Raw genomic sequence first — 21,818 nt, 5'->3', positions numbered from 1 at the left:
AAAAGACACCAAAAATCGAATAAATTATGCCAGTCAGATTTAGTGACTTTTTTGAGAGCCAGCTTCACTATAAATGAAAATGAAAGCTCGGGCTCGGGAACAGCCTAAACGTTTTCCGTCTCTGAAAAATATTCCAGCGATGCTGCAGTTTGCTTGGCGCTGGGTGCCCCCCATCTAGCAAAGACACATTAACCCTTGCGTTCATTTCGGTGAAAAATATGCTAAAAATAATAACTCCTGCACGCGGCCATGCTTTTGAATACCTTGTGTTCCGTTTATTTGTTATCCGCTAATAAAATACTTGTACACGTGCGCGCGAATACCGAGCGCGGCGGCAGACAGATGCCATTCACATTCCTTCCTTCCTTCCCCGTTTGTATAGATTCCAGAAAAAGAGACCTCAGTCCAGTCCGTCTGCCACGAAACAAGCTGCTGGCGCTGCGCAGCTGCTGTGGTCCATGTGGGTGTGTAAAGATCGCGATCGTGCCGCGAACGCGGTGACGTTCAAAAAACAAACAACACCCAAAAACCGCCGCCTGGATAAACTCTCCACTCTACGTCAGAACTCGTCTTCGTCCTTCGATTCTAGAGTCTAAGGTAGCATTCATGTAATACCATGTGGGTTAGAATGTATATTTTCCGCTTCTTTGTCTTGTAACTGTTCCCTAGCACTCCGCTATCGTCACCGCCTACTCGTGGTTAACGCGTGACCTTTAACCGATCACTAAACATCATCATCGGCCATGCCTCAGCTTCATGCCGTGCACCTTCGACAGTGGTACATTTCTTAAAAACGTCGATTAAATAATAAAAAAAAAATCTGTACAACTCGGACACCAGGGCGAAAGGGGGGTCCAGTACAATATCGTTTGAGATTAAAAACAAGCAACAATATCAGATCACCGTCGAGTGTGTGGTTCTTAAACTAAAGAAAGCAAATGTACAGTGAGGGAACGGGGACGCAGACCGGGGATAAGGCTTTAGGGTCGACCACTGCCGGCAGCACCAAGCGCCGCACCACCAGCGTCCTTCTTGGGCCGCAAGATAAAGTTTAAATTGTACGCCGTATTGACGGCATAGTACACGTTCGCATTGTTCGGCAACAGTAGCTCCTTATCGGGTAGGACCTGCGCTAGCGTGTACCGATCAGGATCCCCTTCGAGCCCCAGCTTGAGCATCGCATTCCTTATGACCTGCGGTGTACGCTCGTTGTTCGCCAGCATAATGCTCTTGTACAGCACGATCCCATCCAGCTCGACCTGTTCCGTCTCGTACGTCACCTTGATGATATAGAAATCCGGTGAACTACCCTTGAGTGGCGAGTTCTGTACCAGCTGCCCATTGATGATCGGTGTTTCGGTGTGATGGATCGCGCTCCCATTGCCACTCTTGCCCGATGCCGTACTGTTATTGTGTGCCCGGGAGGACTGTGGTGTACGGACCGTACCACCAGCACCACCATTCTGGCTCGGATAGTTCGACCGTTGGCTGCTCGAGGTCGTCGAGTCCATGGATAGCGACGATACACTGCTGGCGGCCGACAGGAGCGAGGCGTTCGGTGGTGTCGCATCACGATCGAGTGAATTATTTCGCGAACTGTAACTGCAAGAAGAATGGAGAGGAATTTGTGGCCGTTAGTATGTGTTTGTTTTTACGTGCGTGCACTTCCTTCACTTACCTAGCATTTGATGTGCTGTTGATATCACAGTAGAACTGAGAACCGGCGCCACTGCTCGAGTTCGACGCAATGGAATCACTTTTCTTGTGGCCCGGTGTTCCACCACCACCACCGCCGCCGCCGCTCAACACCGATCCACCACCGCTGCCACCCATGTTATGCTGTGGCACTGGGACCGGTGGCCTTTTTGCCATTTCGGGCGCTGGTTCAAGTGAACAGCTGAGCGTATGTGCCTCCCGTTCGTCCAGCACCAGCAACGAAGCGAACCAACGATCAAACAGTGGATCATCGGGCAAATGGTACGTATTGGCCGCACCCTGGAGCAGCTTAATCTGTGCGAGCACCTCAAACTCCTTCCGTCGCTTATCGAAATTGATCAGCCCGTCTTGCAGCGTGTCCGGAATGGCCGCGTGTATCATCGTCAGATCGGTTAGAAAGGTGCCAAGGTACGGTATCGTACCGTGGCTGATCAGTGTGTTCTGCTTTTGGAACACCTTCTGCAGGTGGCGATCATTCTCGCCGACCGTGTCGGCAAACTTGGCCGTCCCTTCGCGCATCAGCACCTCCCGTTGGGCCCAGGCATTGTTGTCTTCGGAGAAGATCCTCGCCAGCTCATTGTACAGCTCCAACTAAAACGAGGAAATAGATAAAGAGGTGAGTGAGGCGCAAAACGAAACTAGAGTCAGTGTCCTGGTACCTTATCCCGTGGCAGTACGGCCCACGTCTTTGACAGCCGATAGACCGCATTCGACTGCAGGCCGGAGATGATGGCCTTGAGTGAGGAGAAGTTCTTCAGTAGCCGCAACTCCTGCGCAATGTCGATCCACGTCGAGATGAGCAGGGCACGTTCCTGTGGCTTAAGCCGTGGTTCAATCAGAATGCTCGAAATGACGCGAAACGAAACGGCATTGAACTGGGTAACGGTGGCCAGCACCGAGCCGCACTCGTGCTTGTCCCGGTTGGACCAGATCGCACCGAGGCACTGGTGAGGGATGAGCCGCTTGAACAGCTCCATGTCCATGCGCGTCAGCTGCTCGGCAAAGTGCTTCACCGGAATGTTGGGAAAGCGGTACGAGTGCAGCAGGTGGGACGGTGGACCGCGGAAGGCCGGCGTGAGACAGAGACCACCGAACTGGTCGGTGAAATCGTGATAATCGTTCGACCATGGCAACGGCGGTGGTATTCTACTGTACTTGTCTAACCTATTCGTAAACCTGGCCGTGAAGAGTGATTAGATATTAGGATATTACGTCTCTGGGGCCTGATCTATGGCCGACGAATTACCTATTTAAAGCTTTAACGTGTATTTCCGATTTTGGCAAACGCTTTGAGGTGAACGCTAGCAGCCTTTGCAGATTGTCCGTGTCCCAGTCCTCCGGGAACCCATCGAGCCACACGTGCAGTACAGAGACTGGTAAACCATCACAGGAAGGGTGTTAAGAAGCTTGTCCAGCAGAGGCACGATGGTTGAGTTCGTTCGCTTACCTAGAGTTTTCTTGTGCTGATCGGAAAGGGACTCGGGCTGCACGAGACCCGGCTCGCTGTGTAGCTTCTCGTAGCGTTCGAGCAGCAGATCGAGTACCTTCTCCGGCTGGGCGAACGTGCGGTAGGTGTTCAGGAACACGTTGACGAACGTGCTCTCCAGCTCGCCATCGTCGGTGGCCAGGGCATCGACGAGGCGGGACAGGGTGGCCGCTTTCACGAACCGCACTCGCACCGTTTCCCACTCCAGATGCGATATCTCATCGTCCGAGTCTTGCTGCAGCAAAGCGAGTGGAAGAGGGGAATAAAAGGAACATTCGGATTGCCATTAGTATCGGCAGAATGATGATGTCAAGAAAAGGTTCTGGAGCGGAGAACTGGTAGTGATCTGTGATTAATCTTAATTGAACATAATTTTGTGAACATAATTCTGTATCATGCTTTAGTTTTTTAACCTTTCAAATAGTGTGCGCAGCTTAGCTTCTCTTCTTTGTTTTACCTTAACGTAAATAGTATTTTTAATTTTTTTTTAATCTTTCCCAGTTCCAACCAAAGCTAATGCTCGACAATCGATCGATTGCGTTTGATGTAAAACACTAAAAAATGTTTAAAGCATGATAAAGATAAAAACATACTTTTTGGAGATGGAGATATCAATTGAATCATTGAATTACTTTAACGTATGCATTAAAAAAAAGAGACAAAATTTGCCGATTTTTCATGGGCAAACCTTCAATCGCACTGCAGCAACTAAAAATGCAGCATCAATAGTACGTATCTATGAGTCATCAGACAAAATTTGAAAGCTCTATCAGTCGAACTCTAATCGTGATGGCGAAAAAAGCGAAGCAACTTCGTTCAAAGGTTTGCGCATTTCAAAAACGGTATCCTGACGCGACCAAAAAGATTATCGTGTGACACTTTGTGAGTGTCGGATATGGCCGTTTCAGTATCTACAAGATCTTGGAACTATTGCCCAACAATAATAGCATCAAAAGAAGGCATAGTTCGGCACGGCCGACGACTCTGACCGACCAAAACCTCCAAAGGATGCTGATGACCGAGACCGAGGAAAAGGTGGTTACATCGCTGCGTGCGATTGGCCGTGAGATCGGTGCAACGACCAAAATAATTAAGAAATATCTGGAGTACATAGGCATACATGTCAGAAAGCGAATATCCCGGCCACTAATCTCAGAGCAGCAATTAATGTCACAGCGATAGCGGTTGACCAAGATCGTCAAGTTAATTTTGTTGGCGCATCGCGACGTGGCGGTGGTGAATGATCGCGATACCTATCTCATTCTAGATGAAAAATTATTAAAAGGCACTTCATATTTTACTTCCCGTACGAAGACAGTGAGCTCTAAAGTGAAATTCACTCACACACCAAGTTCCTCAAGAAGGCCCTCCATTGGCTAACAATCAGCTGCCTTTCTTTAACTCCGAACTGGTCGTGATCGGGAAAATTTATTATGCAAAGTGACTGCAGAAGGTTGCGTCAATCACCAAGGAACACTAATAGTACAAAGATCGGGGAGTCTGATCAGAAACGATACGCACAGCGATCGTTGGACGAAATGAAGCGGCTGAGTACCAATGTGATACCAAAGATTGCGAACCCCCTCAATGTCCCCCAGCTGCTGCCCATCGAAAATATCTGGGCTAACTTTAAACGTAGGATCTATTTTAACAATTTGATTGGAAAAACGGAGGAGGAATTAAATGAAAAGACACAGAAATAGTTGAAAAACATGTGCACAAATATGTTTTTGACTGTCATGTCGAAATTACCGTCTAACTTCCAGAATCCTACTCGGAATAGCGTAGAATTTTTTGCTGATAAACTGATAAACTCCCTTTTCACATGTAATTTACAGAACTCAATTATCTGTCATAGTTTATTTTTTATCGCCATTCAAATTTTGTCTCTTTTTTTAATGCATACGTTAGGCAGAAAATAACACCTTTTGGTGGAAAATTTTAGACCAGTAAGGAATTTTGAAAGAAATTCCCATGTTTTGGGTACAATTCGCAGGAATTAATTTCCAATATAGGTCGTCCTAGCAGCACCAGCAGCGGATGCACTTTTGCCGCACACGCAACATAAAAATAAATGAATTCATCATTCCACTTCACTGTACAACCCTTGTGTCACGTCCCTGCTCGGCCTTTGTTTGCCATTTTAATCAATCCAAACAAACACGTTTCGAACGAAAACAACACGAATTCATTTTAATTTCAAACATGACTCACCGGCGATACCGGCTGCGTTCTGGATTGATTACCTTTTGCTTGATGAACGGTGAAAAAACACACGTTGGCGTGTTTGTGAGCAGTACAAAGAAGCTGCCACCAGTATCTACCGTTCAACGGTATGTAAATGATGTGGGCTATCGATTTTCCAGCAGCTCCTCTATGCCTCAGTACCAGACAACAGCTTGCATTGTGTTTGCGTATTATTGTTTCACGAATGGTCAACATGTACCTCGTGTTGTGCCTCACTTCGATCATTTTCCCACCCCTCAAGCCGTGGTGCTGGCTCAGCAGCTGACCGGCTTACCGCCCTTCGGGGTCCGGTAAAGTGCACCGGACCTATTGCACCCCTGTGGCCGTGGATGTGTCACCGAGGGGACGACTCATTCATTACTGTCCGCTGCAGGTGACATCCCTGGAGAAGGGCTGGCGATTTGTCAAAACATTAGCGCCAACCGGCAGCTGCTGGTGGTGTGCTTCACTCGAGATCGAGGCAGAGATGCAAATCGGGACAGTGATTAGACAACTCGCGGCTAGTGCCGGGCACATGTTATGCAACTTCCTCTCCTGTGCTGCAACTAGCGTGCCGTCTGCCGAGTGCTGGTGATTCCCACCTTCCCGATTGCAACCATAAATTGCAACCGACCCCGGGGACAAACCACCGCTCAGTGTCATTGGACTGCTGGCGGCGATGGGTTAAACAATTTACGATCGATTGCGTCCGTGGATTATGATTGATTGGACAGCGGCTCGTAAAACAAAAAACATTTGAAACTGATCTTCATATGAATATGCCAGTGGTGGTGCGGGAAGGGGGATTGAATTTCAACTAATTATTGCATTTGATTGAGAGGCTTCCGTATTAACGAAACTATAATTGATGGAGAGCTAAGCGCATGATAATGTGTCTAAGGAAATACAGATGATTCATTTGAATGATTTATTCCATTTGAATCTGAATTGAATGCAGTTTATACACGCAGGCCTGCTCTATAAAATGCATTAAAACGGTTCACAATTTAAATAACTCTTCAATTAACAATGGGATTTGATTAATTTATTCTTTAAAGGGTGATTTAATATTACTCCGTTTTTGTATGTTTCACAAGGAACATTACTGTACAGGTTTATAAAAAAAAAACATTTACTTTTAAAAAACTTCTGGATCTCAACAAAAAATAAGATCATTTCTCTACTATTCGAACGTTAAATCAGCGGAATAGCATTACTTGTGATGCTTTTCTATGATTACATCTTCAATTGTTTTTGTTAAGGTTCTCTGGTGCTTCCACTTATTATAGATCTCTTCTATTTTTTTTTCTGTGAGAACTTTTTAATCGTAAAAGCCAAAAAAAATCAATGATTCATGTCAGCTGATTGTTCCTTCATCCATATTAGCCTTTGAAGCTTTGAACGTAGTTTAAACGCTATTCGTGGCTCATGTAACCAGCGATGCATCTCCAATTAAATTATTAATTTAACTTTCTATTGAATGGATCTCAAAAAAGGCTTTAACTAGTTCCTGTAATTTAATTAATCAAAAACCTATTCTACGTCCGGCTCACCGGATGCACCAGGTGTAATTGAGGATGCTATTTAAATTAAGCCCGAAAGAGCCACTACTCTAGTGCTTCTGCAGTGAAATGTCATTAGCATCCATCATAGGCCGCATCCGCCCGGGGGGGAAAAAACGTGGGCTGGACATTTTCCATGATTCAATTCTCTTGCTGACCCAAGCCACGGCCGCAAAAGGTGCTTGTCTGCCGGTTCTCTGCATCATCCTCCATATCATCATCTCCACTCTGTGGCCAATTGCATCGGGGTGCATCTGCATCAACCCATTTTAATAGAAAAAGGTTGAAAGGTCCTCTTCGATCGATTGCGACCAGCAAGAGCACGGAGAGCATGGAGAGCATTTCGAGCTGGAAAATGAGGAGCTGGTAGCACGAGCTACCATGGTTGGATGCCATCGTAGCATCGAGAAACCCAAATTAGCCTGTCTGGTGTCCTGATTAGAAGCTTTGCCGGCGAGGGTACACTATTCTAGGGTAATGCAGTGGATCTGGACCAAAAACCTAATAAATGGAGTACGGCACCGAACACAAATAGGTCGATGGAATACTTACGCTGCTGGCACTGGGCGTTGGTCGGTGGTAGCGAACCTTCTTAAGATAAACCGTGTAGATGGCATTCTCTTCGCGCTCTTCGCCCCATAACCGCCAGGTGGGCTGCTGGTTGGAATTAAATGATGGAAAACAGAGAAAGAAAACGAGAAAATTGCCATTAAATCATTGGTTCCACTGTGGAGGTTAATTGTGAGTCTAATACAAAAAAAAAATGTTCTAACTATTCCGAACACTCCGAATCGCGTAGCAGCAGCACAAAAAGTAGCAACTGGAATCGTACATCGGTGCTCTAACCCCTTAATAAAGGTTCAGGGCCAAGTTCAAGATGTTGTAGCGCGGGAGTCACCTCCACACACAATTGGTCGGACCATTCTGGTCGCTAATTAAAGCCTCGAAAGACAATGGACCACGGTGATTCTTCTTCAAGGCACAACTCCGCCCGACTGTAAACGGTCACAGCACGTGAGCATTTTGAATGGTGCGCCATCTAATGGTCTCGCTTCATCTTTCCGGTCGCTAGCATTCGGCGGGAACTGATGATGAAAAAAAAAACCCCATGGATGGTTGTTGTAATCCACCGATGGACTCGGCGGCACAATGAATCACTCAGCAAGATCTTAGGGGTCCAACAATTTGGTGGATGATTCCTCCTGGCCTCCTTCAAAACTCCCGGAAAATCGTCTTCTTCTTCTGCTTCTTGGCCATGGGCCCAACGTACGCGTGTTCCAGTCACGAGTGAGGCTCACGGAGGCGACAATAGAGCCAACACTAAACCAATTCATGAATATTCCGCGACCGCTCTCGACGCGACGCAGACCTCTTGCGGACCTCTTGACGGGAAGGTGTTCCACCACGTGGTGCACGTGCGGAGCGGGCCGGGCTAGAGCAAAATCCGGTGGTACGGTAATGGTATTAAGCGTCTGGTTTGGTTCAGTGCGCCACGAGTAAACGTGCGAGCGATCCAATTTGAATGCCACGATGAAGGTTCTTGTATGGAAGGGGGTGCAAAGGGTGTGTGCCACGCAGTGAACCGTAGCCCTTTTCCCGTCCCGGTCACGCTATTCTTCTACTTTGCCGGATACCGAAGCGAGACCAATGTCCGAGACGAATGGTCGCTTCTTCGCGAAGGGCTATTGCTCCCTGGTGCCCGCATGGTGGCCGGATGTCGAACGCTAGGAGAAGAACCAACCGGGGAGGGGTCCGAGATCAATCGAAATCCGAGGCAGAGTGGAGACCTGGGTGCTCTGCGTATCTTCATTAATTCAAGTACAATCAGTGCGCCCCGTATGATTCCCGTAAATTAAACTCTTTCGAGTTCACGCCGAGCCCAGAACTCATCGGGCGTTCCGCCTTCCGGCATTTTATCGTCATCGTTTCTTACACAACACGCGCACTCCCCCCCCCCCCGCGGAGGGTTTGTTATTGTTGTTGGTAGCTCTCGTGGTCGTGTATCATGCACGAGCGTTAGATTCCGGTCCGGGAATATCGCATCGTGAACCACGGTGATAAGCTCAAAGCGAAAAAAAAAACCCTCGCTATCGTCGACTGTAGCAAAGGGAAGACGAATGGCGGCATCGTAACCCGTTGAGTCACTGGGTGTGAGCAAAGGTTGTGATGGTCGGTTTTGGTTCGTCACGGAAAGAAGAAGATGAAGGGGTTGAGGGTGTTGCATCGAGCTGATAACTAATTTGTTTAAAGCGATGTTTACAGCGTAACCTGGGGACAGGTGAACGATTTACACCATCACTAATGAGCCATTAGCCCTGTGAAGTGACTGACTTATCGGGCGGGGGGGAAAGGCAACTATTTGTTTATTATTGTGTGTTTGTTTTTGCCTCGCGCCAAGATCAATAGTCTCTCGCTCGCTTTCCTTGGGAGAAGCGCGTTAAGCGTTTTTCCTCAATTATACTGACAAGCGAGGGCGTAACGAGAACAACAATTAACTTGTTAGTTTATGTTTCGTTTTTTTTCAATTATTTAAAAATGTTTACTTGAAACTATAGAAAAAATATTTGCTACATACCTGTTTTTTCTTAACTAAAAATATCTTATGACAGTATTTTTAGTAAATTACGCTATCAAACAAGTGTTTATAACTATTTTTTCTAGATAAACTAAAGATTGTTTGTTTCTTATTGTATCTTATTTATGTTCCTGAATGTTTCTAGCATGTATGCTTTTTTATATTCTGTTCTATTGACTCGCAAACTAGAATATTTGTGAAGAAAAGGAAAATCGTGTTCAATTTTTGTTAAATAAAGTTGCGGATGCTCATGAAAGCATGATGAGCGACAGCGAGAGAATTTATAGATACTCATTTGTAAGTTCATAACATTCAACTGTATGCGAAAAGCAGAAGAACAGACTACACTTGTGTTCTAAATTCTAACGAATAACGTATCTAAGAGAAACATACGGCTCATCCGTCCTTATATACATGGTCTGTCGCAAAGTAAATAGGACTTTTTACATAGAAAAACTTCTGGTGGCGCTATCCTAATGTGAGTATTTTTGTTTAAAAGCTGTATCTTTGAGGGACTTTCAGTCAAAATTTCATAGGATATGGTCCTCTAGAAGCTAAGTTATAGCGCATAAAATGATAGTATGTTTGGGTGGTAGTGGTCGGTACAAGCCTTCGGAAGGGCCAAAATGTCAGCATAACGTTTTCCTTTCATCCGCAAATGAAGTTTACCGAATACTTAAAAGCCACAGGAAACCAGATCAGTTGATTACAGGGAAGGATTGTTCGATAAAATGCAGTTTTTGGCCAAGAAACAGTGGTGAGCGTTGAGCGATGAGGCAGCTTATTATCGGCGCAACATGCACCAACTCCCTTTTTCACGATATTCTTACCGAATGTGACAAATGCTATGCATTAAACGGCTCATAACAACAAGATAATATACGGCAAACCATTGTTTGGCCCGCTTGTTTGGTTAATTTTGATAAAATCCCGCACTTCTATCGATGCTTCCAGGCGTAATCTCGATCCTGACTTAGTTGACATGAATGTCGTCGTTGATATCGTCACGACCGTTTTTAAAATGCGTATACCATTCATAAACTCTGCCACGAGATAGACAATCATCACCAAACACTTTTTGCATCAATTAGGTAAACGTTTTATCGAGTTTAATAGCTAAACTTGATATTTGTTTTTTGTTGAATTATCATTTTTGTATCGATGACAAAAACATACTGTCATTTTAATTCAATAACTTTGCTTCTAGACGCCCAAATGCCATGAAATTTAGACTGAAAGTCGCTCAAAGATGCACCTTTCAAACAAAAATATCCACATTAAGATAGCACCACCAGAAATTTTCTTATACAAAAAGTCCTGTTTACTTTGCGATAGACCATGTTTGTTTAAAAAAACGTATCTAAGAGAACGTATAACACTAATACCTATTCTAAAGCTATCACGCGATCATTAAGTTCAATTAGTGTTGAAAACACGTCACCTGTCACACGATAATATTCTAAACACGACCGTTGGCCCTGTTCGTGCTTAGCTCATTGACCAATAGGCCAACCATTTAACCCCCACAGGAGGAGTCAGAAACGAACTCATAACTTGGCTTGGTGGCCAGCATTAAGCTGCCATTTGTATTACCTTCACATACCACCTGGTGGTGCGCTGACTCTGCTGATGCTCCTGCTGCTGATGCTGTGGCTGCAGCTTACCGGCCAGCTTCTTGCCCATGATCTTGCTGAGCGTTCCCTTGCACGGGCAGAAGCAACGCAGCGTACTCTTCCCGCCATCGGCACCAACCGAAAGGGCCTCGTTCACCATCAGTTCACTACCCTTACTCGATGGCATTTCTGTTCCTGCGCCCGGACCATGTGCTTCTCCCTGTTCCTGGCCACCCGTGACACCGGCCCGGATCTGCTGCGTACATTTGTGGGCCAATAGTTTCGTCTTTTCGGTCAGATTCTGGAGCGTTTCGTTGCTCGGGCAAAACATTTGGCACGCGCGCGCAACTCAGCTTTACCCTTTTCAGCGCTCTTTCAACACATTCGTGCACCAACACGCACGCACGCACACACAGTGCCCAATTTAACGTCCAATTGACCCCGCCGGCCAATCGATGGCCCACGCTCGTCACTTTAATTAAGCCGTTCCGGGGCCTTAAGCTGACCGCACTTCTCAATTTAAGCGTCAATTGAAGTGAATCACTTTGAGAGTTAGAGAGACTGTTTTGGTCTTTGCCTGATAGAGAAAGAGAGGAAGCAAATGGGGGTAAGTACATTTGGGGAACTCAAATACCATAACCCCTTTTTTGGGGAATTCTTTTCGACGCACGCAACACAGACAAGGTACTCCGATGCGAGTTCCACAGCGCAGCTCGCTATTGGAAGCGACAAATTGCCTTCGAGGCCATCCTTTATCCCAGCCAATCAATAACAAATGAGACACCGGGGGATACGTGCTTCAATCCTCCTGAGCTGGCGCGACCACAAAGGATTTCCATTCTACCGCCACATTTCCAGCACTTCCGGTGTATCGTTAGTGTGTCCACGTGACATTCGAGCACCGTCGTCGCCACCGTCGTCGCCATTCTCACTGTGGTCCAGTGACCAATGTGAGCGATTGATGAATCATTTCCCAGCCCGTTGACACACATGTGTGGTGCCCGTGGAGTTGTAGCACCTCTCCTCCTTTAGGGCGCTAGAACACCCACCGATCGATCGAAACTCGCGTCCCACGATTAGGGACCGCACGACCGACAGGATGACTAATGCCGTTTCCACTGTTGCAATCGTTGCATCACGGTATATCACGAAGTAGTTAAGCGAAGAAGCGGATCGATAATCGTTGGATTATTAGTCACAGTTGTACTGTAGCAGGAGCTGCAGGAGCCAACTGCAAAGTGGAGCAAACTCGAAGATTTTCCAAACACAAAGAGGAATCATGGGCGAGAGTGCCTGACTGTTTACGCTTCTAACCCAAACAGACTTGGCATTCGGATTGACTTCGTCCAAGGCAACTGGCAACTTTGTCTACACAGAACAGGAGCAGTGTGCAGCAGCCAGCGAGTGTGCACGCTGCAGGTGATGTGAAACAAGGCAACGACCAGTTACTAATAGACAGCAGTCAAGCGGTCAAGCGGTCAAGCGGTTAGGACTGGAGTTGGTTTCCAACAGTGAGTCTCCGGTCCGGTCATTTTCTCACAACAAAGCGCTCTCGCATGCAGAGATGACTCTGTGGATGTGGTTAGAATGCCTTGTCGTTAGCCTCATTCCTGCTAACGAGCTGCTGAGGTGAGCGGAAAACAGGAAACTGTTACGCTGGAGGAGAGTTGGTTTTTCAATAGAGCACGGAGTAAACAGATAGAACGAACGAAAATATTTACCGGTATCAATATTCGAGAAGCAAGGTTTACGAATGGTTTTTCTGTAGTTGTTAACGAACACTTTTATTTTTTAAGTTTTCTCTCGTCTCGAAATGACAATCGAATTCGCTTTGTGGATCAGAGAAGGCTATTGGGTTGGGCGCGGAATTCAAGAACCAAGCCACCATAGGCTCCTTTAATTAGCTCTTTAGATACTTGTCAATTCAATATCTAATATTCTACACACTGCAATCAGAACAAGTAATCAAATGCTAATGATCGCCATGATACCAGTCACTGTTATGAGCCTTCGTTGTTTTCCTAGACAAGCGCTGTTTCCCGTTTTTCCTCCTCATATCCAAGGCAATCACGAGTGAAATCCATTCAACGAGCAGCAATTTTCCCTGCGCACGAGAACCTTTGAAAGAGCAAAAGTAAATGCCGAGATGGGTGCTTGGAGTGTGTAATTAGATTTTTCAATATCTGCTGCAACATCCGCAGCCGAGTATGCCGAGACCGACCACGGACGGAAGCACGATACCGGCGTTCACGTGCAGTTTTCCCTCGGTGTCACTCGGTGTTTACACAAAGAGACACACAACCTCCACCAACATCTTCTGTCACTCTTTCTATTCCTTCCTTCCAACATGGCATCCAGGAACGGTAGATTGGCATCGAGCATGCCCAAAGGAACTCGGTGCGTTCGTTCAACTTGCTCTTACCAGCTGGCGCTAGTACGCTGCTGGCAAAAGTGCAACTGGCCAGCCGTCGTCGTCATCGTCGTCGTCGCGGTCTTGGTGCCTAGGACACCGACACGATCATCCGCCTTGGCGATTGGCCCATGTTTAGACCATGTGTGAGTACGCCGGGTAATCGCGCGAGAAGGAATTCCCTTCCTGGACGAGCGACCAGCGACGTCTTTGCCATTTCCTAACCCAAACCAAGGGGCTAGCAATGGTCATAAAAGGAGTAGCAGCAACGGCAATAACATCAGCTGCACCAAGCTGGGCTGGTGCGTCTTGCCACAGAAGGCGGAAGGGGGAGATTTATTGTGGCGGAAGTAGTTTGAAGTTCGCCAAACGGGCTCCAAGTTTTGCGTTTTCCTTGGTTTCTATCGGTTCCACAGATAGTGTTTGCCAGCAGCGACATTGGATTGTTGTTGCCAAAAAGATTCTAAAACGACGGAGCCAGAAATAAAGGGAAATTATTTAAAACATAGTTGAACATACTAAAACCAGCATTATGCTGCTGGCATATGGCAATTATGCTGCAACGATAAACCATCTCTAGTATCGTGGAGCGGGTGCTGTTCCCAGTCTAGACACAAAAACCACTAGCGAGAGGGAGTGAGTAATCGGGATTGGCTAGTATTGTACCAAACCGCCAACATAATGCAGGAATAACCGCCACATACCAGGCTGCGGAACTATTGGACACAAAGGAAATGGCGCAACACAACCGTCCAAGACAAACGACGATGTTTTGGGTTCGTATCGTCGGGAGAGTTATGAGTAAAACCTCGTGCCAGACGCACCAGTTGGTACTGTTTTGGCCACGGAACACGTCGTGGAAATAACGTGTCCGTCAAAAGATTTCAAGGTCTTCTCTTGCTTCTGCGGTTAAATCAAAATAATGAATCGATCTCAAGACAGGCGATGGTCGTGCGAATGAGAAGTTGCTGTTGATGCGATGTGCTTTAGAAGACCTTGCGCGGAACAACAAATTGTTACAGTTAAAAGAAGCATAAGTTCGTGCCTTTCGACAAATTGTTTCTGTACAAACGAAGCGGCACGTGTCCTAGAAGCAGCTCAAGTGGAAGAACGACACCGTTCTCTCACCTGATTAAGCATGATCCTGCGAGACAACATCGTCCTCGCTGCTTCTGCTGCTGCTGCTGCTCTAGTTAATCAACCGTGATCGAGTAGCTATCGAGGCCACCTTTTACCCTTTTCCACCTTTAACCCCCGCCCCGGGTAAAGGTGTATCCCGTCGGATGATACTTCTCAATCGACTACATTGACGATGACGGCACCAACATCCACGAAAGCAACGGAACAGTTTTCCCGACAAATCCCGGATTCCTCTCCTCTTCTGCTCCTCTTTTCCTTCGGGAAATCGAAGCGTGCGACACGGACGTGGGTGGTGGCCAATTTCGATCCATCAATTTCACCGACCAACCACCACCAAACCCTCCGCTGATGCCAATCCATTAAAACACGGAGAGGATGAATCATCATCATCCGATGTTGTTCACCGTTTGCCCCGTTGTTTGCGTGGAAGGAAAAATCGTGCTATTTATAGGTTTTCCTCCTTGTCAAAAGAAAACCCCGCTTGCTTCGTTCTCCTGTGGCGTCCTCGGTGGCTTTGGAATGCCGCCAGCCAGCCAGCCAGTCGGCAGATTGGAATGTTTGGGAGAGAAAGAGAAAAAGGGAGTCAATCGGGATACACTAAACAGAACGGAATTCCAAAACATGTGCGGAGGTGTGGAAAGCGTTGACCGGAGGTCATTTTTCATTCACTTCTGGCCGACTCACGCGAGCCGCGCGAATTGTAATCACCGCAAAATGGTGCTGGCGTTGAACGGGGCAAACGTGAATCAATCCATTTCGCATCGAGTGCCGCATACCAAGAAGGTTTACTGGGCTAATGAAGCCATCATCAGGGACCGCTGGGCCGCTGAGAAATGGTGACGAACAATGGGAAAGCGTCCGATACTCCGGGCCCCAACGAAGGAGCATACTTCCTGTGTCGCTGCTTCGAAAGTACCAGCATCATCGCCGGTCGGTTGAGGACCTTGTAGTCTCCACTGAAGTACCCTCTCTTGAGCAGTCTAGCGTACGCCGTGGGCCAGGCACGCGAGCCTTTTGTCTGGACGCGGAGCACGCCGACCAGCCCAACATTGTGTTGCCACCCATCTGTTCCAGCCTTGGTTGGGCGCGCGCGACAGTCACGCACGAGTGAAAACGAGTGTTGCGGATGTTCTTTGTTTTCTCCTCGAAACGTGTGCCTCCACCACGGTGCCTTCCTTTCCAGCGAAATGTCTGGAACCCCCCTTTTTTTCGTCGAATTCGATGCCGGTAGCTGTGGCCGGTCCGAAAAATAAAGCGTTTTTGTCAACGAACGAACTCACTGGCTCTTCAAAACTTTGGATCGACGCGATCAGAAACAAGCCATGTATCTAACCTGCTGTTACTGCTGCTACTGATGCTGTTGGCATGTGCTAAGCGAAACGTGTTTCGAAATCGAAACTGGTTTCACCAGAAATGGTCGCGCCAAAAGTGGAAAGTTTGCCTCCAGCGGGGAGTGAGCGCGGCTACCAAGAGTGCGAGCTCTACTGACTTGGCGGGTTTTTGCTGAGCTTATTTTTGCTGTTTTTTTTTTGATCCCCCTCTGTTGATAACAGCCCTCTCAAATATCACGCTAAAGCCGCACAAACCACAGGCGACTGTGGACGGTGCGATTATGGAGCGAACGGAGGGAAATCGAATCGTTCGATCAGCGCAGCAGCAGCACCAGCAGGAACAGGTTATTTTGCGAAACAGATTTAGCAGCCGGTTCAGCGCGGCTGAGTTGGAATTTTAGAATTCTTTGCGTTTGAATTTATCGCAAATTGGTTTCTGTGGTTCTTGCGAGAAGGTCAAAGTTTCAAGACGGACCAGACGGATGAGAGATGACGAGTGAAAAAATGACCCAATCGGAAGGTGAGGGTTCAGTGTGAAGTTTAGCACAAGATTCTCTGGTCAGAGGCAGATTCGTTTGAATTTTGGCATTTGATAGCTCGATGATTTACTAAAGCTAATCGAAACAGACGGCATTATATTCTATTTTTACGTAACATTTTTAGAATCAATCGTATTTAAGAGTTTCTAATTCAGACACCAATCTATTTTGTAAGTTTAGGTCACAACAACCATCAAACATGACAGTGCGCTGCTCTGTGATCCAGGTAATCGTAGGTGCAATTCCATGCGAGAAAACATTTCCATCTCTCAAACACTTTCTCAAACAAAGTAGACCGTGTTGTACATCAACTACGCAAAACCTATTTATGGAAATGTCAACGGACTTTCTGATGACAGTGTAATGATAAGTAGTGGATGAAAAGGGAGTTTCTGAGTTTCAAATAAGTTATCAAACGCTTTAAATCCTAGTGCAAATACACTTTGACATTTATTTCTGTCCCACGATAGGAAATAGCAATACGGCAAACAACCAGCAAGGGAAACGTGACATAATAGTAAGTTGTCAACATCAGCGAGTCGGTGGGCTCCACATCATAACCTCATCATACTGGACCTGTTGCACACACTCTCGCTCTCTCACGGAACACCGTTTTCTATTTGCGGTTAGTCTACACGCAAATATCAAAGTTCTATTTCCAGCCACCACCGACATTACGGAGAGCCTCACCACTTTCCTCACCAAAACACAAACAGGCAGCAGCGTGATCAAACCCAGGAAAGGTTGAACGAACGAGAATCATCTAAAGTATGGCTACGTGCACGGCCTGCTGCATCGCGTAATGCGTTGTCAAATGGTTGATGGGACAGCAAATGTGCAACGGTTTGTGTTCGTAATGAAAAACAACAAAAAAAAAAGAATCGCTGAGATGAACAGACCTCCACCGTCGTAACCCATAATATAATATGGCACACTGCTGCATCTGTGGTCGACGGCAGGGGCAAGCGAATGCGGATGCATCAAGTGGCAACGTAGCAGAGTAACACGATGCACGGATGCGATGCCAAACGGTGGTGCGTCTCTAAGCGATCATCATTGGCCCGTGTGATTGCGGTCGCTCTCTGGCATTTGTCTCACTGCACGCGAACCAAGTGCTGAGCCATACCGGGCAAGTTACCTTGAACCAGCTTGCAACCTATTTGAGGGAGCGTAGTTCATACTCATCGATTCCCTCACGGTGAAACAGTTGTTTAGAGAACTAATATTGTTTACTTTTGCAAAATATACTGCGGCCCCAAACCAAACCTAAACCTAAAGTCAGACGACCTGAGGAACGGTGATTCGCGAAGGAAACTGTCACAAACATCGTTCGTTGGTCGTAAGTAGTTGAGTAATGAAATGAGCACTGCACTGAATGGTAATGGGAAACCTCACGAAGGTAGGGAAACATTTTATGACCTACATTTCATTCCACTCGATGTCCTTTCATCTAGTTGTCCTGTCAATGAACAAACTCGGTACCGGTACGACGGTGACGGTACGCTGACAATAAAGGCAAGTGCCTTCCAGTCCAATGGGCTGGCATCGTTTGAGTAGAGCCAGCAGCCAGGAAATCGGGAAAGAGAACACATCGTACGGCCGGTAAAGGTTTTGTATGGACTGTCAAAGCGACAGGATAGCACAGGAATGAAGCTGCTGCCAGAATGTAGTGCCTATCGCCAGTGGCAGCGGCCGGATTTCCGGGGAATCCCGGCAAGCACTGTCGTATGGACCATGCCATTCGCTTGTTGGCAGCTTCTGACTACGAGTGAAAATAGGAAAATTGAAACAGCCTCTCCATCACCACCACAACAACACTCAGCTCTGCTTACTCCTGATTTCAGGTCCTACCACCGATCCTTTCCAGCTGTCTATCAAGCTGATCCATCGTCGGTTCGCAGTTAAAACTTATATCTTTACTCGCTCGCTGCTTGTGATGATTGTTCAACAAACACATCGACAGAACGACAGCAGGAGCAGCAGCAGCAGCAGCAGCAGCAGCAGCAGCAACAGCAGGATGCTTCCATCGTTGGAATAAGTCGTTATGGAAATCTGTTCCATTTGCTTTAATTATGCATTGCGAATGGCAAGACCATCACAGATTGATCGGTTGGAAAAAATGGGAAGAAAATATGGCAGCAGGAATCCCTCTGAAGAGGACTAGAAATGGCACAATTATGGAATAGCTTCAGAATCAATTAGGCATCGCAAAGGATCAATTAGGAATCAATGACCGGTGAAGGGCATCGCTTGCGGTGTTTGATTTCATTCAACCACTCAATCCTTCAGCTTCTAATACGAATCTTAAAGCTAAAAAGTGTGTTTTATCAAACTGTGAAGCTACTCTTTTCTGTCCTTCAATATACAAAACGTGATGCGGCAAAAAAGGAGCTGCTTGTCGGATAAGTTCAGAAGATAAGGGTTGATGTATCTTTTTCGTTCGCTTCCTAAACCAGATGGCCGAGGTGAAGGAACTGGGATGTTATTTTTAATTACCTCCCTAAACCCCCCCCCCCCCCCCCCCATTACACCCTTGACCGAGGATAACCCTTCGAGGGTGCATATCACTCGAAACCACCGAGCGTGGTCTCTGCTCGAGACCACCAGAGCATGAGCTCGGGGCTATCTTTGCCCAAAAGCAGTACCCAAACGATGCCCCTCGGCCACCCAATGATCAAAGGACTCACACCCACACACAGACAAGCGAAATGTTTTTTTTTTGGGCGCCTCCACCACCGGCAACGGCACGTGCTCGCCCCGATACGCCACCGACGCGGAGGACGCCGTTTTCGAACGGATGATCGAAAGCAAAGATTTTGCCGCCCCGTTATTTATAGAAAGGAATTTCGCTCTCGATCGCACCGGCACTCGAGAGAGAGAGAGAGAGGGCCCCGAAAGGGGTTACGGTGTGCCGTACCGGAAATGCAATAAAACCCGAATACCGGCACACGGCACGACGCGGCGCTGGTTACGCTGTACGCTGATTGTGTGGTCTCCACCTCGACCAGCATAAAACATCGCGCAACACCGCTCCTCGTCGTCGATCCACCATCCCTCTAATGTCTCGGTAATGGACTTTTAATGATAATTGGCAGAGAAAACGAACACTGGCGTCGTGACGTACGGGCTCACGAAAATCGCCCGCTCGGCGCTTGACAATTTTGATTTCATTTTATGCTTTCTGCTGCCGCCACCGACGACTACGACGATGGCGGCTTTTTTGGGGAGCATTTTGTTGTTGTTTTGTTTGTCTGCCTTGACGGGGATGGCCAGCGTGGCGTGTCACGGTCGTGCTCGATGACGACTTCCGTCATCGAGGGTTGCGCGCGCCCTCGCGCACGCATCACAGCGATAGGGGTGTGTGCATCAAAGCATGCATCAATGATTTCGCTCGTTTGAGGGGGGGGGGGGGGAGGAAGGGTTGCTTGAAAGGGGAGTGCCATCCAAGAGGATGTGCGACTGTGGACTGGTGCGAGGGGAGTTCATGTTTGCTGACAAAACAACCCCACCCGGATCCCTACCATAACAGCAAAGGTGTACGAAAGATGGCAGCAAGTGACGACTGCGACTGCATCGACTGCCGCGTGTGTTGATGCTCGCTTATCGCAGAAGGCTGGTGCTTGTGCAGTTCCTTGGATTCGATCTTTTATATAACTCTCGCTCTCCTGCACTCACTCCCTTACGCGCGCTCTCTCTCTCTCTCCGTCAGGCTAAGGGGTACCTGACCGTGGGTAACGTAGCAACAGCGAGGCGATGTGTTTTGCGCGCGCTAAAGCCACCGCCACTCCACCGGCATCATGTGCTATTAGGTGGCCATTATGATTGTAAACTAATGATTAGATCTCTCGTAGGCAAAGTCTTCCTTTTTTCGTTCGTTGAGTAAGGTTCGGATCGGTTGGAACCCCATTCGCCCCTTGCAAACTGCAACACCACACAACACCTGGCAACGGATGGAGTAACATCGAAACATTCATCACCACCGTTCCTCACAGGTACGCCTGTTTAGAGACACTTTCACCGTGAGTGGTGAATCGAGGATTTAGCGAAATTGCTATCACGACGGGAAATAGGAAGCACTAGGCACTAGGAAACTGTGACATTATATTCACAACACTGGCATCGTCACCGTAATACACTCGTAGTGAGATTACAAATTTAACGCTCAACACTGAGGGACCACCAAATGGCTAACCTGCACCCCGTTTGGAGAACTTTAACTCGCGACAGCGACGACGTTAACTTCTCACGGCTTTAACTGAGCGAGTCTTCGCGGTTGTTCGCGGGAGCACCATCGACGACGACGACGACGACGATGCGAACGGCACGACACTCGCTGGTTGAATGAGAATTTCATCTCGAATAGGGCCCTCGCCTGCTCATACTCACGCTTGCCTATCTGTGTTTGGGGGCCGTGGAATCATTGCCACAAGCATGCGCAGTACAACGAACAACACATGGGCTGACGCTGGGTGGAAATGAATTGAGCCGGCAGCATGATGATAGACCACGGTAATGCTAGAGTTCTTCGTGAAGGAGTTGGAAGTTTTTGGGCAGTTTTTTTTTAATGCTTTTAGTTTATGTAGTTATAGATAAAATTATGTAGATGCTATGCTAATACTTTCCTATTTTCTAAACTATTTTTAATCCGAAAACTTTATTTCCGTTGCACAAATAATTCGACGCTATTTTGTTCTGTTTAAATGAGTGTTTCTCGCTTGTCTTTAATTATATTTTGCTGACAAATATATTGTTTACATCTTGCATAATTAATATTACTAATTCAATGTGCTAAAAATTTTAATTTTAAAACAAACTACATGCTTTGTGTATCTTCTTTGCTAAATTAAAATTTATTTGCTATTTTTCTAAATTTGTGATTTCAATTGTGAAGGTTTTTCAAGATCAGATCGAACTGTAAATTTTATTATTCAAGGCATTTAATAAGAGTAGTCTTTGCGTACAACCAATGAAAAAAAACTTATAAAAATAATTCTATATTTGTATACAAAAAATATTATGTCTGTGAACTGTTTTCATCTTATTTGTTCAATAAAAAAATAAAATGTTTTTCCCGAAACCGTGCAGCGCTCGGAAAACTCGCCCGTACAAAAAGCTCAAAGCAAAAGCTTTCAACGTGTAGCCGAGACACCCACCGATGTTGTAGTCGAGACATGGTTGAGTTGGAAGAAAAGTGCTGCTGCGAAAAAATGTGTGTTTTGT

At 46.8% G+C, this 21,818-nt stretch overlaps 1 protein-coding gene across 4 annotated transcripts; it reads right to left on the bottom strand.

Moving 5' to 3' along the window:
- Positions 1–9: 9 nt before the first annotated feature.
- LOC126576132 (ral guanine nucleotide dissociation stimulator-like 1) lies at positions 10–21,096 on the bottom strand. 4 transcript variants are annotated; one of them, XM_050237272.1, is made up of 8 exons: positions 20,791–21,096; positions 11,159–11,755; positions 7,543–7,647; positions 3,164–3,437; positions 2,963–3,089; positions 2,376–2,892; positions 1,679–2,307; positions 10–1,602 (listed from the first exon to the last, which is right to left on the bottom strand). In XM_050237272.1, the coding sequence occupies exons 2-8, from the start codon at positions 11,507–11,509 to the stop codon at positions 981–983; spliced, it is 2,625 nt and encodes an 874-aa protein (XP_050093229.1). In that variant the 5' UTR covers positions 11,510–11,755; positions 20,791–21,096; the 3' UTR covers positions 10–980. The 4 variants fall into 4 exon arrangements, with proteins under 4 accessions (XP_050093229.1, XP_050093231.1, XP_050093230.1 ...); XM_050237274.1 differs by having other exon boundaries at positions 7,543–7,644; XM_050237273.1 differs by lacking the exon at positions 20,791–21,096 and adding an exon at positions 20,120–20,523.
- Between the last annotated feature and the right edge of the window lie 722 nt (positions 21,097–21,818).

The sequence above is a fragment of the Anopheles aquasalis genome, chromosome 3 (genome assembly GCF_943734665.1).
Source record: "Anopheles aquasalis chromosome 3, idAnoAquaMG_Q_19, whole genome shotgun sequence".
NCBI classification, from domain to species: Eukaryota; Metazoa; Arthropoda; class Insecta; order Diptera; family Culicidae; genus Anopheles; species Anopheles aquasalis.
Note: the sequence above shows the minus strand (reverse complement) of the source record. Positions and strands in the feature narration are given on the sequence as shown.